The sequence below is a fragment of the Panicum virgatum genome, chromosome 4N (genome assembly GCF_016808335.1).
Source record: "Panicum virgatum strain AP13 chromosome 4N, P.virgatum_v5, whole genome shotgun sequence".
In the NCBI taxonomy this organism is placed as follows: Eukaryota; Viridiplantae; Streptophyta; class Magnoliopsida; order Poales; family Poaceae; genus Panicum; species Panicum virgatum.
Window position 1 is genome coordinate 46,892,786 of NC_053148.1, and position 20,620 is coordinate 46,913,405.

A 20,620-nucleotide genomic window follows, 5' to 3' on the forward strand; every position below is an offset into this window, starting at 1 on the left:
GCCAGCCGAACAGAGCGAAGTATACCATATAGAGATTTTCCTCAAACATGAATCATGGTGTCCCCCACTTTTATTTTGTACTCTTTGTGATCTTAGGGAGTGTTTAGTTGGTGAAAAAGTTTGGGTTTAGATATTGTAGCACATTTTATTATTATTTGGTAATTAATGTCTAATCATGGATTAATTAGGCTTAAAAGATTTATTTTGTTCTAATCAGTTAGACTGTGTAATTTGTTATTTTTTTCAAGTACATTTAATGCTTCATGCATGTGTCTGAAAATTCAATGTGATGGGTACTGTGAAATTTTTTTGAAACTAAACATGAGATTCGCGCTGAAAAGGGCTAGCTAGCGCCAAACTAAGAACTGTCCTGTAGATGTGATCGCGATAAGTCATCAAAGGTATGCCCTGGTACGCGCACTCATCAGAAAGCCGGAATCTTGGGCCAAGGCCTGCAACGACGTCGGAACCGGCGGCACGTCCACGGCGACGACCCCCTCCAGCGCCTGCACCACCTGCTCCATTGTCGGCCGGCGCGCCTCGTCGTCTTGCACGCACCAGCAGGCCACCCTGCACGCGCGTTCCTGCTCCTGCGGGTCCGCGTCGCCGTGCAGCCGCTCGTCCAGCAGCCCGTCGAGCGCCTCCCCTTGGCTGACCTTCCTCGCGGCCACCAGCGGGAAGTACCCCGACAGCGACGGGTCCTGTTCCGTGGCCGGCCAGCACCGGGCGTTCCGGCGGCCGGAGACGATCTCCAGCAGCACCATCCCGTAGCTGTACACGTCGGCCTTGGCGGTGATCGGCACGCCGGAGATCCACTCCGGCGCGAGGTACCCGATGGTGCCCCGCACCGTGGTGAGAACCCTGCTGAAGTCCCTCGCCAGCAGCTTCGCGAGGCCGAAGTCGGCAACCTTGGGCACGAGATCCTTGTCGAGCAGGATGTTCTCCGGCTTGATGTCGCAGTGGATGATGCAGTCCCGGCACCCCTCGTGGAGGTAGAGCAGGCCCCGCGCCGCGCCGAGCGCGATCTGGAACCTCGCACGCCAGCTCAATGCCGGCGCCGCCGCGCCCCCGAAGAGCGCCTTGTCCAGCGAGCCGTTGGGCATGTGGTCGTAGACGAGCAGCCGCTCGCTGCCGCGGGAGGAGAAGCCGCGGAGGCGGACGAGGTTGACGTGCTGGATCACGCCGATGGTGCGCACCTCGTTCCGGAACTGCTTCTCCCCCACGCAGAGGCGGCACTCGAGCTTCTTCACCGCGACGGCCACCCGGCCTCCGGGCAGCGTCCCCTTGTACACCGATCCGAAGCCGCCGCCACCGAGCTTCTCCGAGAAGTTCCTGGTCGCCCTCCTCACGTCGCCGTACTTGAACGCCACAAGGTTGCCGCCTTCTGATGCTGCCTGCAGGAATGTTCTGCTCCTCTGCCGTTTCCTATACATTCTAATTGTTAGATATCTAGGCAATTTTCGGTATATTTTAATTCCAAAATTAAATGTATAAACTAACAATATTTCTATGACTTTAAGGAGTAAAATAAAACATGTGAACATGTTTATACTTATCACACATATAAGCATAAACAATATAAATAACCAAAGTTTCAGGGAGTACCCTGAAGCGGGGCCGTTGCCGGAGGTATTGGCTGCGCTGTTACCAACTGGAGTAGACATCTACTCGGTTGGCCTCAGTCGAAGTAGTCGAACTAAATCGGTGCAGGAAGAAGTTCGCAGTGCAGTCCCGCGAACGGTCACCAAGATGTAGTCGACGTAGTCGTTCGGCCACCAGAATGTAGTCGACGTAGTCGTTCGGCTCGTCCACAAGGAAGTAGTCGTACAATCGGGCAAAGCCTTAGTATTTTTGAGCAGTCACGCTAAAGCGTTACCCAAAAACCTGATTGCCCGCCTATCCCGTGCAGGATCTCAAGGCGAGCAAGGTTTCGGAGGCCTGCTCACGCTAATTCTGTGCGCGCAGAAATTAGCGTTGGGGAACTCAGTTGTTGCAACTAGAGAGGGAGAAGAGAGGAGCCGAGTTGCCTCAGTGCTCTGGTGCAGAATGGATGAGGGGAATGGCACTCCTTATATAGTGACTTAGGTGCTCAGGATCGTTGAACCTGGACACCATCAGAGTCTTTTAGGAGATGCGGTTATGGCCATTAATTACAGATTTAATTGCACGTTTAATCGCACGATTAATTGCTGTCAACGGCAAAATAGCCATCACATCGCGCCGCACGTCCGGCACCGCACCGCACCGCCACGGCCACGGCGAGGCGAGCGAGCGCGCGCGCGCGTGTGGTTCACCGTCCTCCTCTTACCGGCTTCACAAGTGGTGTACACGAAGTCCACCTTTTAAGTCGGTTGAGATCCTCCTCAATTCCCGGTACGGAATTAAGCATTGATTCCCTAGCATTAATAGTGGGCTTTAAATTCTTTTAATATTTTAGAATGAATGGGCCAAGCCCATTACTCCAACACTAACAACCCCGAACACGATGATAGACAAGGCTAGGATCGACGCAACCGCGGCAATGGCAACGAAGACGGCCGTTCTCTTACGGCCTCTCGAGGAGGGCACGTCCATGGCGGACACCCGGAGGTAAAGGTCATCATCCATGCCGCCCGTGTCCTCCAAGTTGAGCAAGCCGCCGTACCACACAGAGCACTGACTGCCGTAAGAGTACGCGGTGCAGTTGCAGCTCCTCAAGCAAGCCAACTCGCAGTCTCGAGCGCTTGATGCCTGCGCAGACGATGAGTTTCTCGGTAGAGAAACGCCTGGCGCCGGCAAGAAGGCGTCGCCGTCGCCGTCGCCGTCGCCGTGCACCAAGCTGCTGCTGTTCACGCCACCGTCGTCACACCGAGGGGGATTGTTCCGGCGGCAGCCATGGGAGTGATCCCCTAGCTCCCAGTCCCCCGCGGAGGAGGGACGGAAGCCGGCGGGGCAGCTGCAGTAGGGCTCGCTCTTCCCGTTGCAGACGCCGAACGGGCCGCAGACGGCGTAGACGTCGCACAGTCGGTGCGGCTCCGTCCAGATGATCATCCACTCGTCGGCGGACGGCGACCACATGATCTGCCTCACCTGACCGGAGACGTCCAGGACTAGCCTGGAGATCACCGTGGGGTCCTGCAGGGAGTAGGTGAAGTAGCTGGCGTTCTTGCCGGACACGAACTCGAAGTCGTACTTGTCGTGCGATATCATCTCCGGGATCCCGGCGAACACGCCGTCTTTCCACTCGCCGCTGCTCCAGAAAGTCACGGTCCTGTTCCATTTTGTGGAGTACTGGCTGCTCCCGTTGGGGTCGATCCCCAAGGTGAACATGCCGGGAGCCGGGTCGCCGGCGTTCTTCCAAGAAACCAGCCCCTGCACTTCGCCGGTGATCTTGTTCATGCCAAGGCGGACTCCAGGGAGCCACGTGTCAGTTGGGTGCTCCACGCTCTGCCACAGAACCTCGCCGCTCTCGCGCCGGAGCTCGAGGTTCCCGGTGTCCAATATCACAGCCACGGCGGCGGCGCCGTTCGAGCTGCTGGCGGAGCTGATGTTTGAGGACCAGACGAGCTTGCCGGCTTCGTTGGTGAGCACGAGGTTGCCGTCCGCCGCCACGGCGAGCCGAGAGGACGCCGGGTCGGCGACCGGCGCGGCCCTGTTGGCGACCCACACGGGCGTGCGCTGCGACACGACCTTCTTGTACCAGATCCCCACGTAGTAGTTGCTGCCGCCGCCGCCAGCGGGACTGAAGAAGCCCAGCTCGAATTTGCCGCCTCTCGACACGACGGTCCGGTCACCGGAGATGGGGGAGCTGGCGGAGATGGTATCCGACGCGAAGCACCACGCAGTACTGCCGCCGTGGATCGCCATGGCCATGAGAAGCAGTAGCTCTGTCGAAGCCATTGGTGACACCGAGAAAAATGATTTGACAGAGGCAGTTATGCGTTGCTGCTTGCTAGCAACTATAGAGAAATAATGGTTGGTGAATTCGTGATCGATGCGACGACGACTACAAACCAAGTCTTCACGGCAACGAACCAGATGTCCATCAATCACATTACTGTTGCACACTAACTGTTTATTGGAGCACTGTAGCGGTCTATGATAGGATGCAGTAGTGACCATTCAGGTCCACTGTTAGCTAGTGCTTCCTCCCCTAGCGAAAGGGCGTGTAGTTTGTTGGTTATAAGAGTCTCGGTAGCACTTGAGGTTTTGGGTTCGACTCTCTATGGGAATGAATTTTTTAAGATTTAACGGCACTGTGCTTTTAGTGGTAGGCGATATGTTCGTCGACAGCGAGATACCTATGGTGACTTTGTCAATCTCGATGATTTGCCGGTTCAGTCTTCGAAGATACTCATAGGAATAATTTTTGCGTATGTGCATTCATAGGAGATGTGAGTGCGTGCGTGCGTTGTGAGTGTCTGAGTTGTACCGTGTAATTAAAAAAGAAAAAAAATTCCTCATCTAGAATACTCCAAATTGACCGCTCGACGCCCGCATGCAGTCTTTGCTTATTGGTTCCCGTAGCTAGCTAGTGTTGAAAATTAATCGGAACGGACGGGGAAAAACAACTTTTATTGGAGGCAACGATTTTTTTTTTCGAACGATGTTAGAGCATGTATTTCATTAAAGGGCCATTTGTAAGACTGTCATTGTTTTGAGATCCAATTGCACATTTATCTTTATTTTTTATTTTAAATCTTCCAATTGCATTGGTACCTTTAAAAATGTGCAATTCGATATCAAAACAGGAACAACCATGCAATTAGAAGATTAAAAATAGAGGCAAATATGTAAAGTTAAAAAAACAGAAATAAATGTGGAATTGGACTTGAAAACATGAGCAGCTTTACAATTTCCCCTTCATTAAAAATAAAAGGAGGGAACGAAATTCAAAACAACAAGAACATTAAAAACATCGACAGTAGTCATGAAACGAAGGCTACAAACATCGGCAGTAGTAGTCATGAACAGGAAAGACAAAAGGAAACATGGTGGCACAGACCCGACAACAATGACAACCCAACCGCTCAACGTAATGATTACCACCGTACATAAATCAAAAGTAAGGGTCCATTTAGAGCGCGTTTAATTCCCAAAAATTTTCGTACAGTAACTTCAAATATTTGACTACTAATTAAAAATATTAAATCTTACTATTACTAATTGGAGGCTCCTTTCAAACCTCCACACGAAGCCATTTAAAATCATAAGTGGACACTGTACACAAATAGATAAATTCTAAAAATTCTTACAAAAAACAGAAACATCTGGCCATCAATCCGACAACTCTAATTATAATAGTCATTGGATCAATTATCTTTCCTAACAATTCCCCACCTCTGCTATTATAAAAATAGACCAAAGTAATCCCCTAAACATGTATCTAAATTACACAACTTTGCCATTATATAAAACTAAAATAACCCCCCTAATCTTCGTGTAAATTATCCACCTTTACCATTATAAAAAATAATACAAATAATCTCCTAATTTACATATAAATATTTCAATTATATTAATCTGCCCGGATATCCTGCAGAAGCAACTTTCCCAAGCAATTTATTGACGTGGGCGGAGTGCGAGAAATATTCTCATTCGTACGCTCTCATGTGGCAAAATACCCAAATAGTGTGCTTGCCAACATTAGCCAGCAGCGTCCTTGAACTTGGGCCTTTTTTCAATGCTTTCTTTTGCCGTTGGAATTTAGACCAATAATCTTTAACAATCAAAGTGATATTTGCGTAGTGACGCATCGACGGCTGGGCTGGACTCTATTAAAGTGCACCAATATAAAATTCTAATTATTATTCCTAACATTATTAATATATTATTTTTGTTATTATTATATAAAATACTACCCACAATATGTGTTACCATATGTTCATGTATGATGGAAAAGATAAAAATACTAATTCATAAATAAATGGTTCAACTAAATATATATCAAACATACATGCATGGAGGTGTGAAGCAAAATAAAATATATTGCAACTAGATAATGATAAATATGTACTTAGAGCATATGTTAGAATATTTAATAGATAAAAGAGAGAAAATAAATAATTATAATTATTAGCTATAAGCTCTATTTTTACTAGGCAATTATACTCGTGCGTTGCTATAGACAAAGCTGTTATAAGTATCGGATATGTATAGCTGCCTGTGTGTTAATTTGTAGAAATCTACATGATCAAATCGAGGACGGAGTGGGCTGATCCGACTCGCATACGAGATAGACTAAGGCCCTCCTGTCAATAACACGAGACGGACCATACTAAAAATTAAGGTGGAAACCTTACTCGCTTTAAAAAATAGGTACAACTATAAGCAAATTTGACTATGCATTGGTACGGATAAAGTTGGTATAAATATCGGATACATACAGTTGCCCGTACATTATTTTATATTGGATCTATGTGATCGAGTCGTGGATGGAGGGCTATGGTCCGACTCCCATACGGGTGCCAACGACATAAGACGAATAAAATCAAAAAATTAGATAGAAACTTTTACTTGCTTTAGAAATCAGTATAGATTCATTCTAATTATTAATCCGTGCGGGAGCACGGGTTGATAGGCTAGTATAGATAACTGACAAAACCCATTCCATAACCCCAGGCAAAATCGTGAGACGAATCTAATGAACCTAATTATGCAATAATTGGACAATATCGTGCTACAATAAACAACCACTAATGATCTAATGATCGATTAATTAGACTTAATAGATTCATCTCACGATTTCTCGTCCATCCATTTAATTAGTTTTTATAATTAATCTATATTTAATACTCCTAATTAGTGCTGTTAAAGAGGTCAAAAAAATTTGGCAACTAAACAGACCCTTAGTTAGTAAAAATTTTTGGTTCAAGGGTCACATCGAATGTTTGGCAAGATGTCGGGAGGGATTTTCGGGCACTAATTAAAAAACTAATTTTAGAACTCGCTTGGAAATCCCGAGATGAATCTTTTGAGATCTTTGACCGTATCATTAGCACATATGGGTTACCGTAGCATTTATGGCTAATCATGCACTAATTAGGCTCAAAAGATTCGTCTGGTCGTGTACTTCCAAATTGTGCAATTAGTTTTATTTTTTAATTATATTTAATACTCCATGCATATGTCCAAAGGGGAGGCAAAAATTTTTGGGTGAAAATTTTTGGTAACTAAACGGGGCCTAAGCCACATGCAAGTCCTAACTCTAAACAGTTAAACACACAACATCACAAATACAATTTTTTAGTTCATGCTTCATACTTCTTCCCTCCCAAAATAAGTGTAGTTTTAGCATTCAAATTTTATCCCACAAAGAGTGTAGTTTTAGCTTGTAATAAGATTCATCTAATTAAAGCAATATCAAGTACCAAGAAAGCATTGTATAGAAAAAACGCATAGAGTCAATCAAATATTGAGCTCTTTTACAATGATTATAAAGTACCAATGGGTACTTTCAAGTACTTTTACCTTGAATGTTTAGTAGATATTACTTTGTACATATGCATTTGTTGGGTTCTCAGTCGTTTATTCACCCAAACAGAAAGCATAAACACAGACTCGAACGAAGGTGAGACGCTTTGCAAAATGACAGGACTTTGCCTTTGTTTCGGAGCGTGTTTAGTGCATGTCCGGTGGGGGTATTTATACCCCCGACCTTTATTACATCATGACAAGAATACCCCAGACTGCCCGGAATATTCGCAGAATATTCCGATCGAGGAGTCATTTCATGCGGGTTAGAGTGTACAATTTGGCTACATACTCCGAGTCGTAAACCTCATGTCATCCCGAAGCTTAGTGGAGACCTTCGGTCATTGCCTCCAACCTTCGGGTGATGAGCTTAACCTTCTGGTCTCCACCACCACCTTCAGGTGTAGCGGCTAACCTTCGGGTCTTCTACATTACCTTCGAGTCTTCTATCCCACCTTCGGGTGTCGTGGCTGACCTTCGGGTCTTTGTCCTTCGAGGTACCTCCGACGTGTGGGATGGCGATCCCCAACAGTAGCCCCTCATGGGCGAGGGCTGACTCCGACGGTCCAAACCCTCGAAAGTTGATCGCCTGCCACAAAACGTCCCCCTAGCGTCGGGGGTTGGCACGAGCCGAAGGTTAGTTTGTTACACGTGTCGCAATTTTCTTGGGTGACGCTTGGGCTTCTTCTCGGTTTTATCAACGGTTGACACTATTCACTTTTACCTCCCTATATAAAAAGGGGGAGGGGTGAGGCGTCACTTTCATGCCTTCTGTTCGTAGCGAAGCTCTGCTGCCTTTGCGTACCTGCCACGTGGAGAGCTTTGATTCACTGAGAGCTTTGCGGATCTTCGCAGCAGCGATTGTTTTTGCGAGTCTTTGCTGAGGCTGAGACTTCGTTTTTGTGAAATCTTTGTAAGTAAGTTTTTTTAAGACTGGTCGGTTGTTTTTGGGCAGGGATGGCTCGTGTGAGGATTACTGCTCAAGAGATTGTTGAACCTTCGGTCTCCAGTGAAGAGAGGGCTCATTTGGCCGAAGGTAAAGAGGATATTTCCAACGTTGAGGCATCCCCGACAGAGTTGATGGTGCGAGAGAAGCCAGAGCCGACCCTAAGGTTCGAACCTTCGGTTGTTTCTGCAGCTCTCATCGCTTCGTATGTAGAGAAGGGGTACTTCGAGGAGGGGGTCTGTCGTCCTCCCCAAGGGGAAGACATCCCAAACCCTAAGGATGGGAATGTGTAGTGCTTCGCGACTTCTTTGTCGCAGGGCTTCGCTTGCCCTTGGACCCAGTTTTGCCGGAGATACTGGCGAGGTTTAAAGTCAGAATCCATCAACTGACGCCCAATGCAATAGTGCACCTGTCCAAGTTCTTTTGGGCCGTGAGGACCTTTGGTGGCCTAGTTTCTGTGGATGCTTTATGCCGGCTATACGAGCTGCATCCCCAGGGGCGAAAGCTTCGTTTTGAAGAAGAAGAAGATGAGACGTACAGTGCTCAGAGTGGCTGTTGTACCTTTGTGGCAAGGAGTAACAGGGCCCTTAAAATTGAGAAGATAGAGATCTCCCACTGTCAGAGAAATAGATGGGATTATGACTGGGCCCAGCACTGGTTCTATGCAAAGATCGGCTTTTCGGATGAGAAAACTCCAGGGGCGGTGTTTTACCCACTTGCGTCGAAGGTGAAGGCGCTTGAACACATTAATCAAGTTGAGTTTCAAAGGTCAGCATCTGGTTTCAAGGAGTGCTATGGGGCCTTCGTGTCTGCTGCTGGGTTGATCGGTGGCAGGGATCTGGTGGAGGAATTTGTGTGTGCGAAGGAGTGGCCACTCTCCGCAGGGTGGCTGCCCAGATCTTATGGAAAGGTGAAGGTTCGTGGCTTGAAAGAGGCTGTGAGGTTTCCGGATTTTAGGCTGCTAGACCGGAAGGAAAAAGTGATGAGGTTATTGTTGAAGAGGTTGAGCGGGAGGCTGCCGAGCTGGTCGGGCCGTATTTGGCGAAGGAATATGACTCCGCTATTTGCTGCCCTGGGGGGGGGGGGGGGGGGGGGGGGTGAACCGCTCGTTCTCGGTGATGGGCGTGAAGTATGTGCCCCGGGAGGAGCCTCGACGACCCGAGAAGACGTCGAGCGAGGATCCTGCCGCGAAGAAGAGGAAGCTTGCTCCTGCGGCGACTGAACCGTCGGCGAGAGGGGCTAGCGGGAAACCACCGCGGGTGCCTTCTGGGAGGTTTCCACAAGCAAGTTGGATTCTTTTAATAAAAAAAGGCACCCGTTTAAGCAGATACCTTCGAGGGATTCCTAGGGGGAGATGGGGAGCGAGTCTTTTATGAGGGAGCTGGAAGGGAAAGTTGTTCCCCTCTTCAGGGGAACCGATGGAACTTTATTTTGATCAGTTTGGATCCCTTCTTTCAGGCCCGGACAACGTTGGGCAGGTTGTGGTGGACTTGCACCATGAGCAGGGGGCAGGCGGCCGTATGGTCAGCCTACTCGATCTTGGTAGTGACGACGAGGCGGAGGCTTCTCTGAGGCTTGCGCCCCCACAGGCTGAGGAGCCGGCGTCGAAGGCCGTTCCGGATGTTCAATCTTCTGCTGAAGCTTGGGCTTGCCTTGGCGGCGCGGCAGGCGTTCCTGACGCTTCGCAGCATCACGAAGCTTCGGAAGAGAAAGAAGCGGAGGTCCTGATGGGCGAGGAAGCTAGGGACGGCGACTTCGAGCGCTTTGAGGAGCTAGGTGGGGTTCTGCTACCTTGCCCTCTTAATTTTCAGGGTCCTGATATTGACCCCTACCTTCTTTGGGTTCGTGAAGTAGATGTCGCTACCATGATGGCGACGCTGAGCAAAGAGATTGGACTCGATGCCCCGAAGGCTATTTTGCCTTCGGGGGCTGGTACTTCCTCACGTGCTGAGGCGAGTCAACTGGAGAAGGAGAACTTTGACACTGAAGGTAATTTGTGATTGTTGCACGTGGCATCACGGCGCATGCGCGCTGGCGTTGGTGGGCTGCGCGTGTGGACGGCCGGCCGGCCAACGGCGGCGGCGTCGAGGTAGCTCATGTCCCGCCGAGCATGTCGTCGTCGAAGCTGAACGGCGTGTCCGTGCTCTAGTGCGGCGACCAGCCAGAGGAAAAATCTCCCGCGCCACCCAATCGCCTTCAAATCCCGCGCCGGGCCCCACCGCCGCTCCTCTCCTACCCCTAGGTTTTTCTCCTCCGCTCTCTTCCAATCCCTCTCCCGCGCCTCCACCGACTCGATCGCCGCCGGCGAGCAAGGGAAAGAGGAAGCACGCCGGCCCGATCGCCAGCCACGACGCGCGGAGAGAACCAGGAGTCGCAGACCGGCGACGTCCCCGCGGCGGCGTCGGGGCCGAAGCCGACGGGGGCGGAGGGCCAGTCGGTGATGCGGCGGCTGCAGTCGGAGCTGATGGCGCTGATGATGGGTGGCGACCCGGGCGTGTCGGCGTTCCCGGGCGCTGATCGTGGGATGGCGCGATCGCAACGGCGGGCATGCCGCGTTTGCAGGAGAGTCTCCTGCCGAGTCTTAGGAGTATTCTGCAATCATATACAGGAAACTCTGCAACGTTTTGGCGACACAAAAGACTCGGTGTTCGTGTGTGTTCCAGGCGTTCGCGTGTGTTGTGTGGTGATCGCCGGCGGCAAGTTCTTGCCGAGGTCGCCAAGGGTGTTCTGGTGATCAGCGACGGCGTCTGGGCTGTCGGGATCGCCAACAGGCACCATCGCCGGGTCGGCCGGCATCGCCTACGCCGGCACCTCCTACCGCCTCGCGCTCGCCTTCACCGCCGAGTACCCCTACAAGCCGCCCACGGTGCGGTTCGGCACGCCGTGCTTCCACCCCAACGTCGACGCGCGCGGCAGCATCTGCCTCGACGTCATCCAGGACAAGTGGTCCTCGGCCTACGACGTCCGCACCATCCTGCTCTCCATCCAGAGCCTCCTCGGAGGTAACGAGTCGCGGCCGATCTGCTTTTGTGCTGACTGCGTTCTTGATTCTGACGCGGATGGGTTGGTGGGTTGCTTCTTGTGCAGAGCCGAACAACGACTCGCCGCTCAACACGCAGGCGGCGGCGCTCTGGGCGAACCAGGAAGGTACGCGATCCGACCTCTCACTTCGGATCGCGCAATCCATCGAGTTCTTGTTCTGACTCATTTGCTGTTTCCTCGTTCGTTCTCGATTGTTCAGAGTTCAGGAAGATGGTGGAGAAGCTCTACAAGCCCACCGTGTAGTGTAGAGTGAAGCTTCGGGGGTGGTGACATGGAGAAGCTCTGCAAGCAGTGACCGCCAGTCTGGTGGTGTGGGCAGGGGAGGATGCGAGTCGCCTCTAGGCTCTAGCTTGGGGCTAGGCAAGTCTGCAATTGTTTTCTAACTTCTGGATGTTCAGTGGCAGTGATCGACATCTTGATTCGAGGGCAACAAATTCCTTCTAAAAATGCTCAGAAACTGCATCAGCGTGACTTGAAAATGTCCCGTTTCAAATGACCTCTGTTGCCCATACGAAAATCTGTACCAGTAGGTTGGCAACCAAAGCCATTTCTCCTATAGTAGCAGTGATGAAGATGAGTATGATGGGGATATTGTTTCCCCCAAACCTTAACAGATGCAACAGATTATTAAATTTCCTAAAAGGTAGACTAGCAGATTTTGCAAACATTTGTAAAGAAAAAAAAACAAAATGTACACTCACCCCTATCTAACATTTTTCTGCTCGTCTATAACCTATACTGTTATTTCACATCATTCTACAATTTCATTTCCACATCACGATATCGTAATATTCTCAAATTGCCTCGATGTCATTTGAACTGGAGATCCCAAAGTGATGTTTCCTGCCAAGCCTGTGCATTAAGTGATTAACAACTTGAACCACGAACAGACAATCACAATAGGTGACATAATGAAGGGATATGCCATGACAACAATTCTCTTCTACGAACCATTTGTAAGCTCGATTAAAGAAGACAGACCGCAAAACAGTTCTGCCACAAGATAGCACTTCAATATTTTTTTTTACATCCAAAGGAGGTTTGCAGCTTCAAGTTCAGCAGCATTGTTTTACGCATCCAGAGGCAACCTAGAGGTAGCTATGGCTCTAATGAAGAGCACGCTGTCACCCTTTAGTGAGGATGTTTGATATCCGCTCGAAGAACAGACGGCACATGTTCATGCTGAATCTTATGTCTTGCTTCATCCAATTGACGGCTATCCTTTCCAGTGTGCCCAACGAAGACAGCTTATATGACCATTCACCAGGATTCTCTAACCATGTGAGGGAGAAACTATAACCTGCATCGATTTGAACAACGCCACAAGGATTATAATCCTGGAATGAAATGCAACCCATAAGACAGATGTTACTTTGTTACACGATAGCTGTCATAATTTTAGGGTGTGCTGACTACATTCTTTAATAGAGGCCAACATCTTGAACAAAACAAATCAGTACTTATCAAGAAGGCTTAAACCTCCCCCTCCCCTGTCACTAATATTTCCAAAAGATATTCAGGGTATACTGTTGAAAACTACCACCATATTATAAATTTCAGATCGTGAAGATTTGCAAGTATTTCATTTAGTCCGATAATTCACACTCTAGGATCAGTTTTACAGCCACCATGAAATTATTACACATTTTTGTACCCAATAAGATCTGTATGTAAGCTATTCCATATAAAAGACAAGACCAAACGACAAAGCAACAAAAACTTGTGCTTTTTTAAATAAAAATATTATCATCTGTATTTGATCATCTAAGTCAGTTTCAGAAAATATTATTAAGGCTTAAGATGCAGCACCGGTTCCTCAGCATAATTACAGTCTGAACATTTACGCTGGCAACAACAAGTAACATACCAAATCACATACTGATAGTGACAACATGAGAATACAAAATATAATGCAGAATAGCTAGTGCTATTCTGGAATTGAGCTGCAGTAAAACAAGAAGTTGAGATTCAGGTGAACAAGTACCAGTAGCTTCATGGGAGACTGAAACAAAAAATCTTTCTGTACCATCATCTACTGTGACCTTCATGCGAACTAAAGATTGAAGCAGCAAGTGAAACATATGAGCGCTGGGACATTTGTTTGTCTCGTTCCCTGAATCAACAAACACACTGGTTAATTAATTTGAAGGCATGCAACCAAGTTGTAACAGCATTTTTGTTTTCACTAACCTGAGATGCATGTATATCTTCTAGAGCATTGTAGCTGCAGGACCAGATAAATTCAAGCCATCAGAAAAAGGATTAGCAAACTCGAATACTTTATATTACAAGGAACTAGTTAGCTTCCACAGACAACTGACCTCTTGAGATTCCTCCTCAAGGCTACTGTCAGGAATGACAGTACTTTTACTCAACTGTACCCTCTTTGCCTTGAAGTTTGATTCTGGTGTCTTCCTTCTAGGCAACATTGGAGTTGGATTTTCATGGATAACTTCAGGTGTTTGGTGGTCATACATTGTAGCAGTAGAATTGTTTTTTTCGGTCTTCTCATCCAAGAGCTGCTTAAGCCTCAGAATTTCACTGTCCCTTGCTGCATGAAACTAAAATTGAATTAAGTAAACTGTGGCACCTAAATAACTTAGCTGACACCAAATTAATAAAAAGGATTGGAAAATGAAAGATAGTGGCAAAATTAAAAGTAAAGGTGATGCCAAAGGACTGCCCCCATCTGACAAATTGTGATGAATTGTACTGTCATGAGCAGATTATTAACCATGTGCATGCAAACTATGACTTAAATTACCACATCAGACTAATGTAGGATTGCAGGATAGAGTTAAAGGGTTGGTCATGTACCACTTGCCCACCCCATCAAGGATGTCAGATGATTGAAAGATGTTAGGGGAATTAAACTCATACGTGAGTGCCTCTCTGAACTTAAGGATATGATGACCTTCTAAATTATCAACTTCTTTAGTGCTATTACCATCTCCTGTATGGAGTCAGGTACAAGACTATTATATTTAAAAACAGACACACCATCCCAAATGGTGTAATGCACCAATACTTATCGAAACAAACCTCCTAATTTGACAATGCTAGAGAGTTTGCCATAAATGAAGCTTATGCTGTCTGGGGTTTGGCACATTACTATATGTAAAATACAATCTGAGGCGTCATAGCCAATGATTCCAGCGGAAAGTTGATTCACTAACAAGACCATAGCAAAAAGACTAGTGTATGAACACAAGTACAGATACCATTTCGATGGTCAACCTGCCAAACACAACTCAAAACATTATGAATGAAAAGTTGACCAGTGTGGCCATATTGCAAACAAAACAAAATAGTTCAATTACAATAAATGTACACAGAATAAAATATTCTTAATTTATCTGATGCTAGTTAGCTATAGGCTATAGCCAGCATTCCAGTAATGCGAAGCAGTAAAGTTGACACACATCAAACTTGGATGTCCTTCGGTGTCCACAGTGCAGTAAGATAGTATGCTCTGGCCTTAACTGTTTGACACACATCTGTGGCAATTTTATAGACAATACTCCAACTAGTGTATATATATTTTCTCCATTTCACAATTTCTTCTACCACTCGGGAATCGGGATTCCCTGTTCAAGTATTCATCCATAGAGGAAGCAAGAGCATAGGTATTGCAACAGTTCCTCTAATCCTCTCTCAGTTTATATTGTAATGCTGCGAAAAACGGTAAACGACTGTAGCATGCAGTTTAATAGGGTATGTGTGGCCATTTCTTCTTAACAAATTTTAGACTCAGTGCATTCCGGGTCTTTGTGTATGGTGGTTACAGGCTCTGTTCTCAAGGCGACGCCTAGGCGTCCATGCGCCGTCCACCGATTTGCGCCTTGCTCGCCTAGGCGTCCAGCCGCCCCACCTTGCTAGGCGTCCGCCTTACCGCCTTGAGAACAGAGGTTACAGGCATAAATACATCAAATTAAGGAGAATCCGCTCACAAGTACAACATAGCAAGGAGAATCAGCTGCAAGGATTAACTCAACTCGTGCCTCGTTCTCATGACAAGCTAGACATAAAGAAAAAGAAAACATGGTTGCAGGCAGTAAGGCTAGGAGAATGAAAACTTATTTAAGAAATCAAAGCTGACTAGACTCGACGTGTAAGCTTTAGTAGTATTTGCACTGTTCATTAATAGTTAGATATTAAGGAATGCACACCAAGCTGTTTCTGATGTAGAGCATAACCAAGATAATCGCTAGCATTGTGGAACGTTGATCAATAGGTAATTTTAACCACGGATGCATTCGCTGCCTCCATTTCCCAAAGATGTGTTTCAGTTTCATACATGTGCCAGACTAATAAGCATTTCTATTCCAATAGCTAAAACAGGTCTAACTAAAAAGAGATTCTTACCCCGAATATCTGCAAGGAAATCCTGACGGGCCTTCTCAAGCTCATCCTCCTTGTCCGCCCTGGACCATGAAATTAGCAAAAATAGATCGACAGAGAAGGGACATAAGTAATGGTGCCTAATCCACACTCAATAGTAACAGTCACATCTTACAGCAGCTCACTGAGCTCCTCTTTATCTTTTTCGAGGCCGCGGACCCAATCCTTCATGGCTGCATCATCAGAGCAAAAAAAAAAAATGAAGGGAAAAGAAAACCGTTTCTCCCAAAACCCTCCCTCTCCCACAAGTCTACAATCCAACCCAAATTCAGAGGCCTGGGATTACCATCGTAAAGCTCCTTGAGCTCCTCCTCCCGCTTCCACTCCAACCCCTCGTCCAGCAGCTTCCGCTTCTGCGATGCGGCAATGGATCCAACCGGAAAAAAAAGTATTTGCAGCGTCAATCCGCTGGGGGCGGGAGGAGAGAAATGGGGCAAGGAAGAAGCGAGTCAGCGGTACCTTGAGCGAGGTATACTTCTCGTAGAACTTCCGCTCCATCCGCGCCTGTGGGAAGGGCAGAGTGGGTGAATACTAACCATGCATGCTAAGTGAGACATAGATAAAATTGCTTCAGCTAAGCATAGACAAAATGGCTGTTCAGTAACAGGGTGATGCATCACGAATGATTGTTCAGTAACATCAAGCAAGCAAAGTCACCAAGAACAAAACCTTTTCAGGGACGGTCGGGCGCGCCAACTGCACCGGGCGGAGGAGGCGGCAGATCGAGCGGATCCGCACCAGGCCGGCGCAGACCCGACCTGGGAGCGGAGGGGCTCCGCGCCGGGTCGCCTGATGCGCGCCGCCGCGCCGACCAGGGGCCCCGAGAAATTTCAAATTTCAGGGGTGAGGGGGGTGAGATCGGGAGGAGGACGGGAGAGCGAGTCGTCGGGCTGGACCCGAGGGGGGTGGGGGAGGAAGAGCAAATCGAGTTTTAGACGGAACCCGTCCCAGTTTTTTTCCATACCTAAAATTTCGAATCCCGGCTCCATCCCATCTAAAAAACGGGAGGACGACCGTGACCCTGTCCCATTCAGCCCAGCCCTTCCAACGAAACACATTCGTAATGACCCTCTTCCCTGGTCCTAAATGAGATAAACCTTCGCAAATAAAAAAAAAGATTACTATGCACATGAAGCAAGGAACTCATACTAATAGTTACAATACAATTTGCAAGGGAGTTTACAAAGAGGAGGAGGTCCATATGGATCAGTACTTACATCTTGAAGCTACGATTTAGAAGCAGTGTGGAGAACGCACAATATGCATTAAAAACCTTGAGAAAATTCTCTATTTGGCACTGGTAATATTAGTTAGTTGCTTCTTTGACCCCCGAAAATTTAGCATTTCCTATTTGGCGTTGGGTATAACTTTGGTTCATAAAATGACACTCTATTGGCTTTTGCATCTAATTTACATTAACTTCCATGTGAGAGATAAATTTTACCCCTGCCGAGAGAACCATGCCCAAGAAAAGATAAAAACTCAGGGTTAAATCTATAAAGTAGCAGATCTTGGAGTCTAAGTATACCTAAATATTCATAAAATGTTAAGACATAGCGTCTATTTGCTTGGTTCTGCTTTTTTGGGCCAAAGTTTTGGACGAAAGTCAAAACACCACTAAACAGAACTCGGGCGGAAGGGAGAGCCATTCAACTGTGGCTCTCCCTTCCGTCCGAGTTCTGTACCCCGCAAGAGAGCTTCACAGCCATCGCTTGCTTCCTAAAACTCGACTGGGTGGTGGCCCCAACCTTTCTTTACTAAAAGGAAGCAACTGGTTATCCGATCGAGAAAAATCCCGAACTCTTGTTGTCGCCACCTCCATGCGCAACCTGAGGGCGAGCTCTGTCGCCGCCGCCTCCACGCGCGACCAAGACTGTCACAGATCTATCAGCAGACTGCTGCCAGGGCCGACTGTAGGGGAGGGACAGCCGGTGCGACCGTCGGAGGCCCATAAAGCTAGGGGGTTCAAGTTCAGATAGGTAATTAGTATATAACTTTTTGTTAGGCATAATAATCATCCTAACCAGCTTATAAGGCCATGAGATAGGGATAGTAACGGATCATGGCCCTAGTGCTCACAATCCAAATTGATCCTTATATATTTTTAGTTTAAAATTGAATAATATAAGAGTCGGTTCTTTTAGGGTCAGGCCTTTAAATTATCTAGACTAATATTTGAGGCATTTTACCACCTTTAACCAAGACGTACAGTCCTAGGAAAATCTTTCAGCTTGTAACATAACCATCGTCGGAGCGCAGGCATGCTTCAAAGTATCGTTTTCATTTTCTTTCACCCCGACCCTGGCATCTTGCTCACGCACTCGCACTAGTTTGGGTTCTGGATGAGGAGAGGAGATGCTGATACCGATCCGATTCGCTCCTTACTCAACGACCGCCAACGTCAAGGACGACGGATAACACACACGCGATCACATTTAAGTATTATATTTTTATTTGAGGTATGATAATAATTATTTTTTTAGATTTTTGTTATCTAATTTTGGTACTGAAAGTTAGTTCGCCAGAACCGGACCTGGCTGCTGCAGCTACAGGTTTGGTTTTTTTTTTTGAACGAGCTACAGGTTTGGATTGGTTGGACCAAGTCAGGGCCCCGGAGCAATGCGGATCGCAAACCAGGAATCATATACGTAGTACCGCTATCAATGCAGTGGTTATCTGATCACCAGCGCGCTGCACTCAACCATGTCGTTGGCATCTCAATTCTCAAACAACCAGAAACATGCATGGAATCCTTTCGACCTTTCGTGATGATCGCTGGCTCTACTTCAAGCAATCAGTGACCGTGAGAAAAGATCGGGAAGACACCGCAAATCCTTTCAATTCCATTTGTTCACAGTTCACTCAAACTTCGGTGGCATCAGAGGCCGGGGTACATGCAAATTTGCAGATACATCTCGGCATGAGTGAGCAAGAGGAAGAGAAATCAAAATCCCCCAATCAGTTAGGGCCCCAGCAGACGAGGTGGTACGCCTTGTGCAGCTTCTCCTCCTCCGTCCGCCTGGTCCTGGCGCCGGCCCTGACGGCGGCGGCGCCGCTGCATCCCGCGGCCTGTGAAGACGACGAGGACGAGGACGAGAGGGACACCGGCACGGCGCGGCCGGTGACCTTGGCAGCGGCCGCGCGGTTGTAGAGCGACCGGATCGCGTAGTCCCACCGGCACAGCCCCGCCTGGTCCTTGAGCGCCTCCACCGCGCTCATGCTCGCCGCCACCACGAACGACGACGCCTTCTTGGTCACCGACGACCCGCTCATCCTCGCTCCGGGCTCGGTCGAAAAAGGCTTCCCCTTTACTGATCGAGTGGACTATAAGACTACAGAGTAGCTTAGCTTGAGGGTTGCTTGCTCGCTTGCTTGCTTCTGAATCTTGGTCTGCTCGTGCTGACGCTTTGCGCTGCGGCAACGGCGAGGAGGAGGGGGGGGAGGTGTTTATATATCCGGCGGCCGGCCGGTGGCCGCTGCGGTTGGCGGCAGCGAGGACGGACGCGGCGGGAGGGGAAAACAGGGGGCTCGGGTCGCTGGTTCCGGCTGGGTGGCCGGCTAAACTACACCCGGGTTCCCAAAAACCAGGGGTTGGGCCGCGTGGAGCAGAATATTCTGCACTTGCGTTCACTCGAAAAAGGAGGTGCATGTGGTCATCTGCATTCGCCCGGAACGTTCTCTTCCATGAATTTTTAAATTGAGCTGGTTTATTATCAAAAAAACATCGAACTGGTTTCGGATGTTTTTTTAGTCGAGTTGATGCAGTTGTTGATGGCGTCGTGGTAGCTGTTGATGCAGTTCTCGTTGCCGCACATCGCCGGCGAAATCGAGGCGAATGGGGGAGGCGCGCGGCAGGTGAGGGTGGGAGGGGAGGGATCCCGGCCGCCGCTCGCGCCAGGCCGGGTCGCGAGGGGCTCCGGCCACCGCATGCCCTTGGCCGCGATGGGGCGCCAACGCCGCGAGCGCCCTTGCCGGTGATGGGGATCCGCGCCCGAGTTGGTGTGGCAGCGCAAGATCTGCAGAGTGGAGGCGGAGGCGATCTGGAGGAGCTCGTGCGAGCGTCGCGCGAGAAGGAGGATAGATTGCGCATGATTAGCAGGCGATGAAGAAGGGATGGTAATTGAGCCGTGATTGGTGTGCGGGTACGGGGGGCGGGTAAGCCAGCGCGAGGTGACAAAATAATTTTGGTAGAGGGAGATTCATTTTGCATCTTCCAATTTCTATAGTCCACCGTGGGCCCTCAAAATTAGACACCTGACACGTGGGGACACCGTGAGAAGTACATGCTTATTAATCTTGGTAAAATGTGTTTCAATTGTTTTGGTTCCTTATATTTAATAAAAAGACTATGCAAGCTAAAAAAATTAAGAAACAAGGATTATAATGGAACCATTAAGATCAATCTTACCACCTCTAGGTTTCACCGATATGATGTGTATTGTGGGGCAGCACGGTGCGCCGACAAAGGCGAGGCGACCCCTACCCGAACGAACGCGTTGGCGTGTCGCTTCACCTGCCGGTCATCTCGTGCCCATGGTCCGGCGGGCTTGGCTGCCGGGTAGGGCCTTGGGCCCGAGCCACATGCACCGCGACCTCTCCGACGCCACCCACCGGTTCCGGTCGTTTCGTTGGGTTTGCCTTGTCGTTTCCAGCCGGCTGCCCAGGCCGCCCCAGCGCCACGCGCACTGGCCAAGCCAAAACCGTGGACGCCGGGCACGTCTATTCCTCGCATGTGTGAGGAATCGATGGCACATCGCATCTGCGCTCACCCGCCGCCCC

General features: G+C 48.6%; 3 protein-coding genes across 4 annotated transcripts; all 3 read right to left on the bottom strand.

Moving 5' to 3' along the window:
* Window positions 1-339: 339 nt before the first annotated feature.
* LOC120669471 (G-type lectin S-receptor-like serine/threonine-protein kinase At2g19130) lies at window positions 340-4,080 on the bottom strand. Its single transcript, XM_039949216.1, has 3 exons — window positions 2,461-4,080; window positions 2,105-2,121; window positions 340-1,449 (listed from the first exon to the last, which is right to left on the bottom strand). Exons 1-3 carry the CDS (start codon window positions 3,877-3,879, stop codon window positions 396-398), a joined length of 2,490 nt encoding a protein of 829 aa, XP_039805150.1. The 5' UTR covers window positions 3,880-4,080; the 3' UTR covers window positions 340-395.
* An 8,215-nt stretch (window positions 4,081-12,295) lies between these two features.
* On the bottom strand, window positions 12,296-16,678 carry LOC120668505. 2 transcript variants are annotated; one of them, XM_039948243.1, is made up of 9 exons: window positions 16,511-16,678; window positions 16,301-16,345; window positions 16,128-16,194; window positions 15,957-16,014; window positions 15,806-15,864; window positions 13,762-13,991; window positions 13,631-13,664; window positions 13,425-13,553; window positions 12,296-12,740 (listed from the first exon to the last, which is right to left on the bottom strand). In XM_039948243.1, the coding sequence occupies exons 2-9, from the start codon at window positions 16,337-16,339 to the stop codon at window positions 12,565-12,567; spliced, it is 792 nt and encodes a 263-aa protein (XP_039804177.1). In that variant the 5' UTR covers window positions 16,340-16,345; window positions 16,511-16,678; the 3' UTR covers window positions 12,296-12,564. The 2 variants fall into 2 exon arrangements, with proteins under 2 accessions (XP_039804177.1, XP_039804176.1); XM_039948242.1 differs by lacking the exons at window positions 15,806-15,864; window positions 15,957-16,014; window positions 16,128-16,194; window positions 16,301-16,345; window positions 16,511-16,678 and adding an exon at window positions 15,391-15,776 and having other exon boundaries at window positions 12,355-12,740; window positions 13,762-14,001.
* A 1,967-nt stretch (window positions 16,679-18,645) lies between these two features.
* Window positions 18,646-19,425, bottom strand: LOC120668506. The gene has a single exon (XM_039948244.1). The coding sequence runs from the start codon at window positions 19,112-19,114 to the stop codon at window positions 18,800-18,802; it is 315 nt and encodes a 104-aa protein (XP_039804178.1). The 5' UTR covers window positions 19,115-19,425; the 3' UTR covers window positions 18,646-18,799.
* Between the last annotated feature and the right edge of the window lie 1,195 nt (window positions 19,426-20,620).

What these genes read in the sequence shown, in the direction of transcription:
- LOC120669471 (XM_039949216.1), bottom strand. Translation starts at nt 3,879, where the DNA reads ATGGCTTCGACAGAGCTACTGCTTCTCATGGCCATGGCGATCCACGGC.
- LOC120668506 (XM_039948244.1), bottom strand. Translation starts at nt 19,114, where the DNA reads ATGAGCGGGTCGTCGGTGACCAAGAAGGCGTCGTCGTTCGTGGTGGCG.
- LOC120668505 (XM_039948243.1), bottom strand. Translation starts at nt 16,339, where the DNA reads ATGGAGCGGAAGTTCTACGAGAAGTATACCTCGCTCAAG. An exon ending in TTTCCTTGCAGATATTCGGG is followed by an intron (nt 13,992 to 15,805) that starts GTAAGAATCTCT and finishes AGTTTCATGCAG; the next exon opens with CAAGGGACAGTGAAATTCTG. An exon ending in TTGAGGAGGAATCTCAAGAG is followed by an intron (nt 13,665 to 13,761) that starts GTCAGTTGTCTG and finishes CTGGTCCTGCAG; the next exon opens with CTACAATGCTCTAGAAGATA.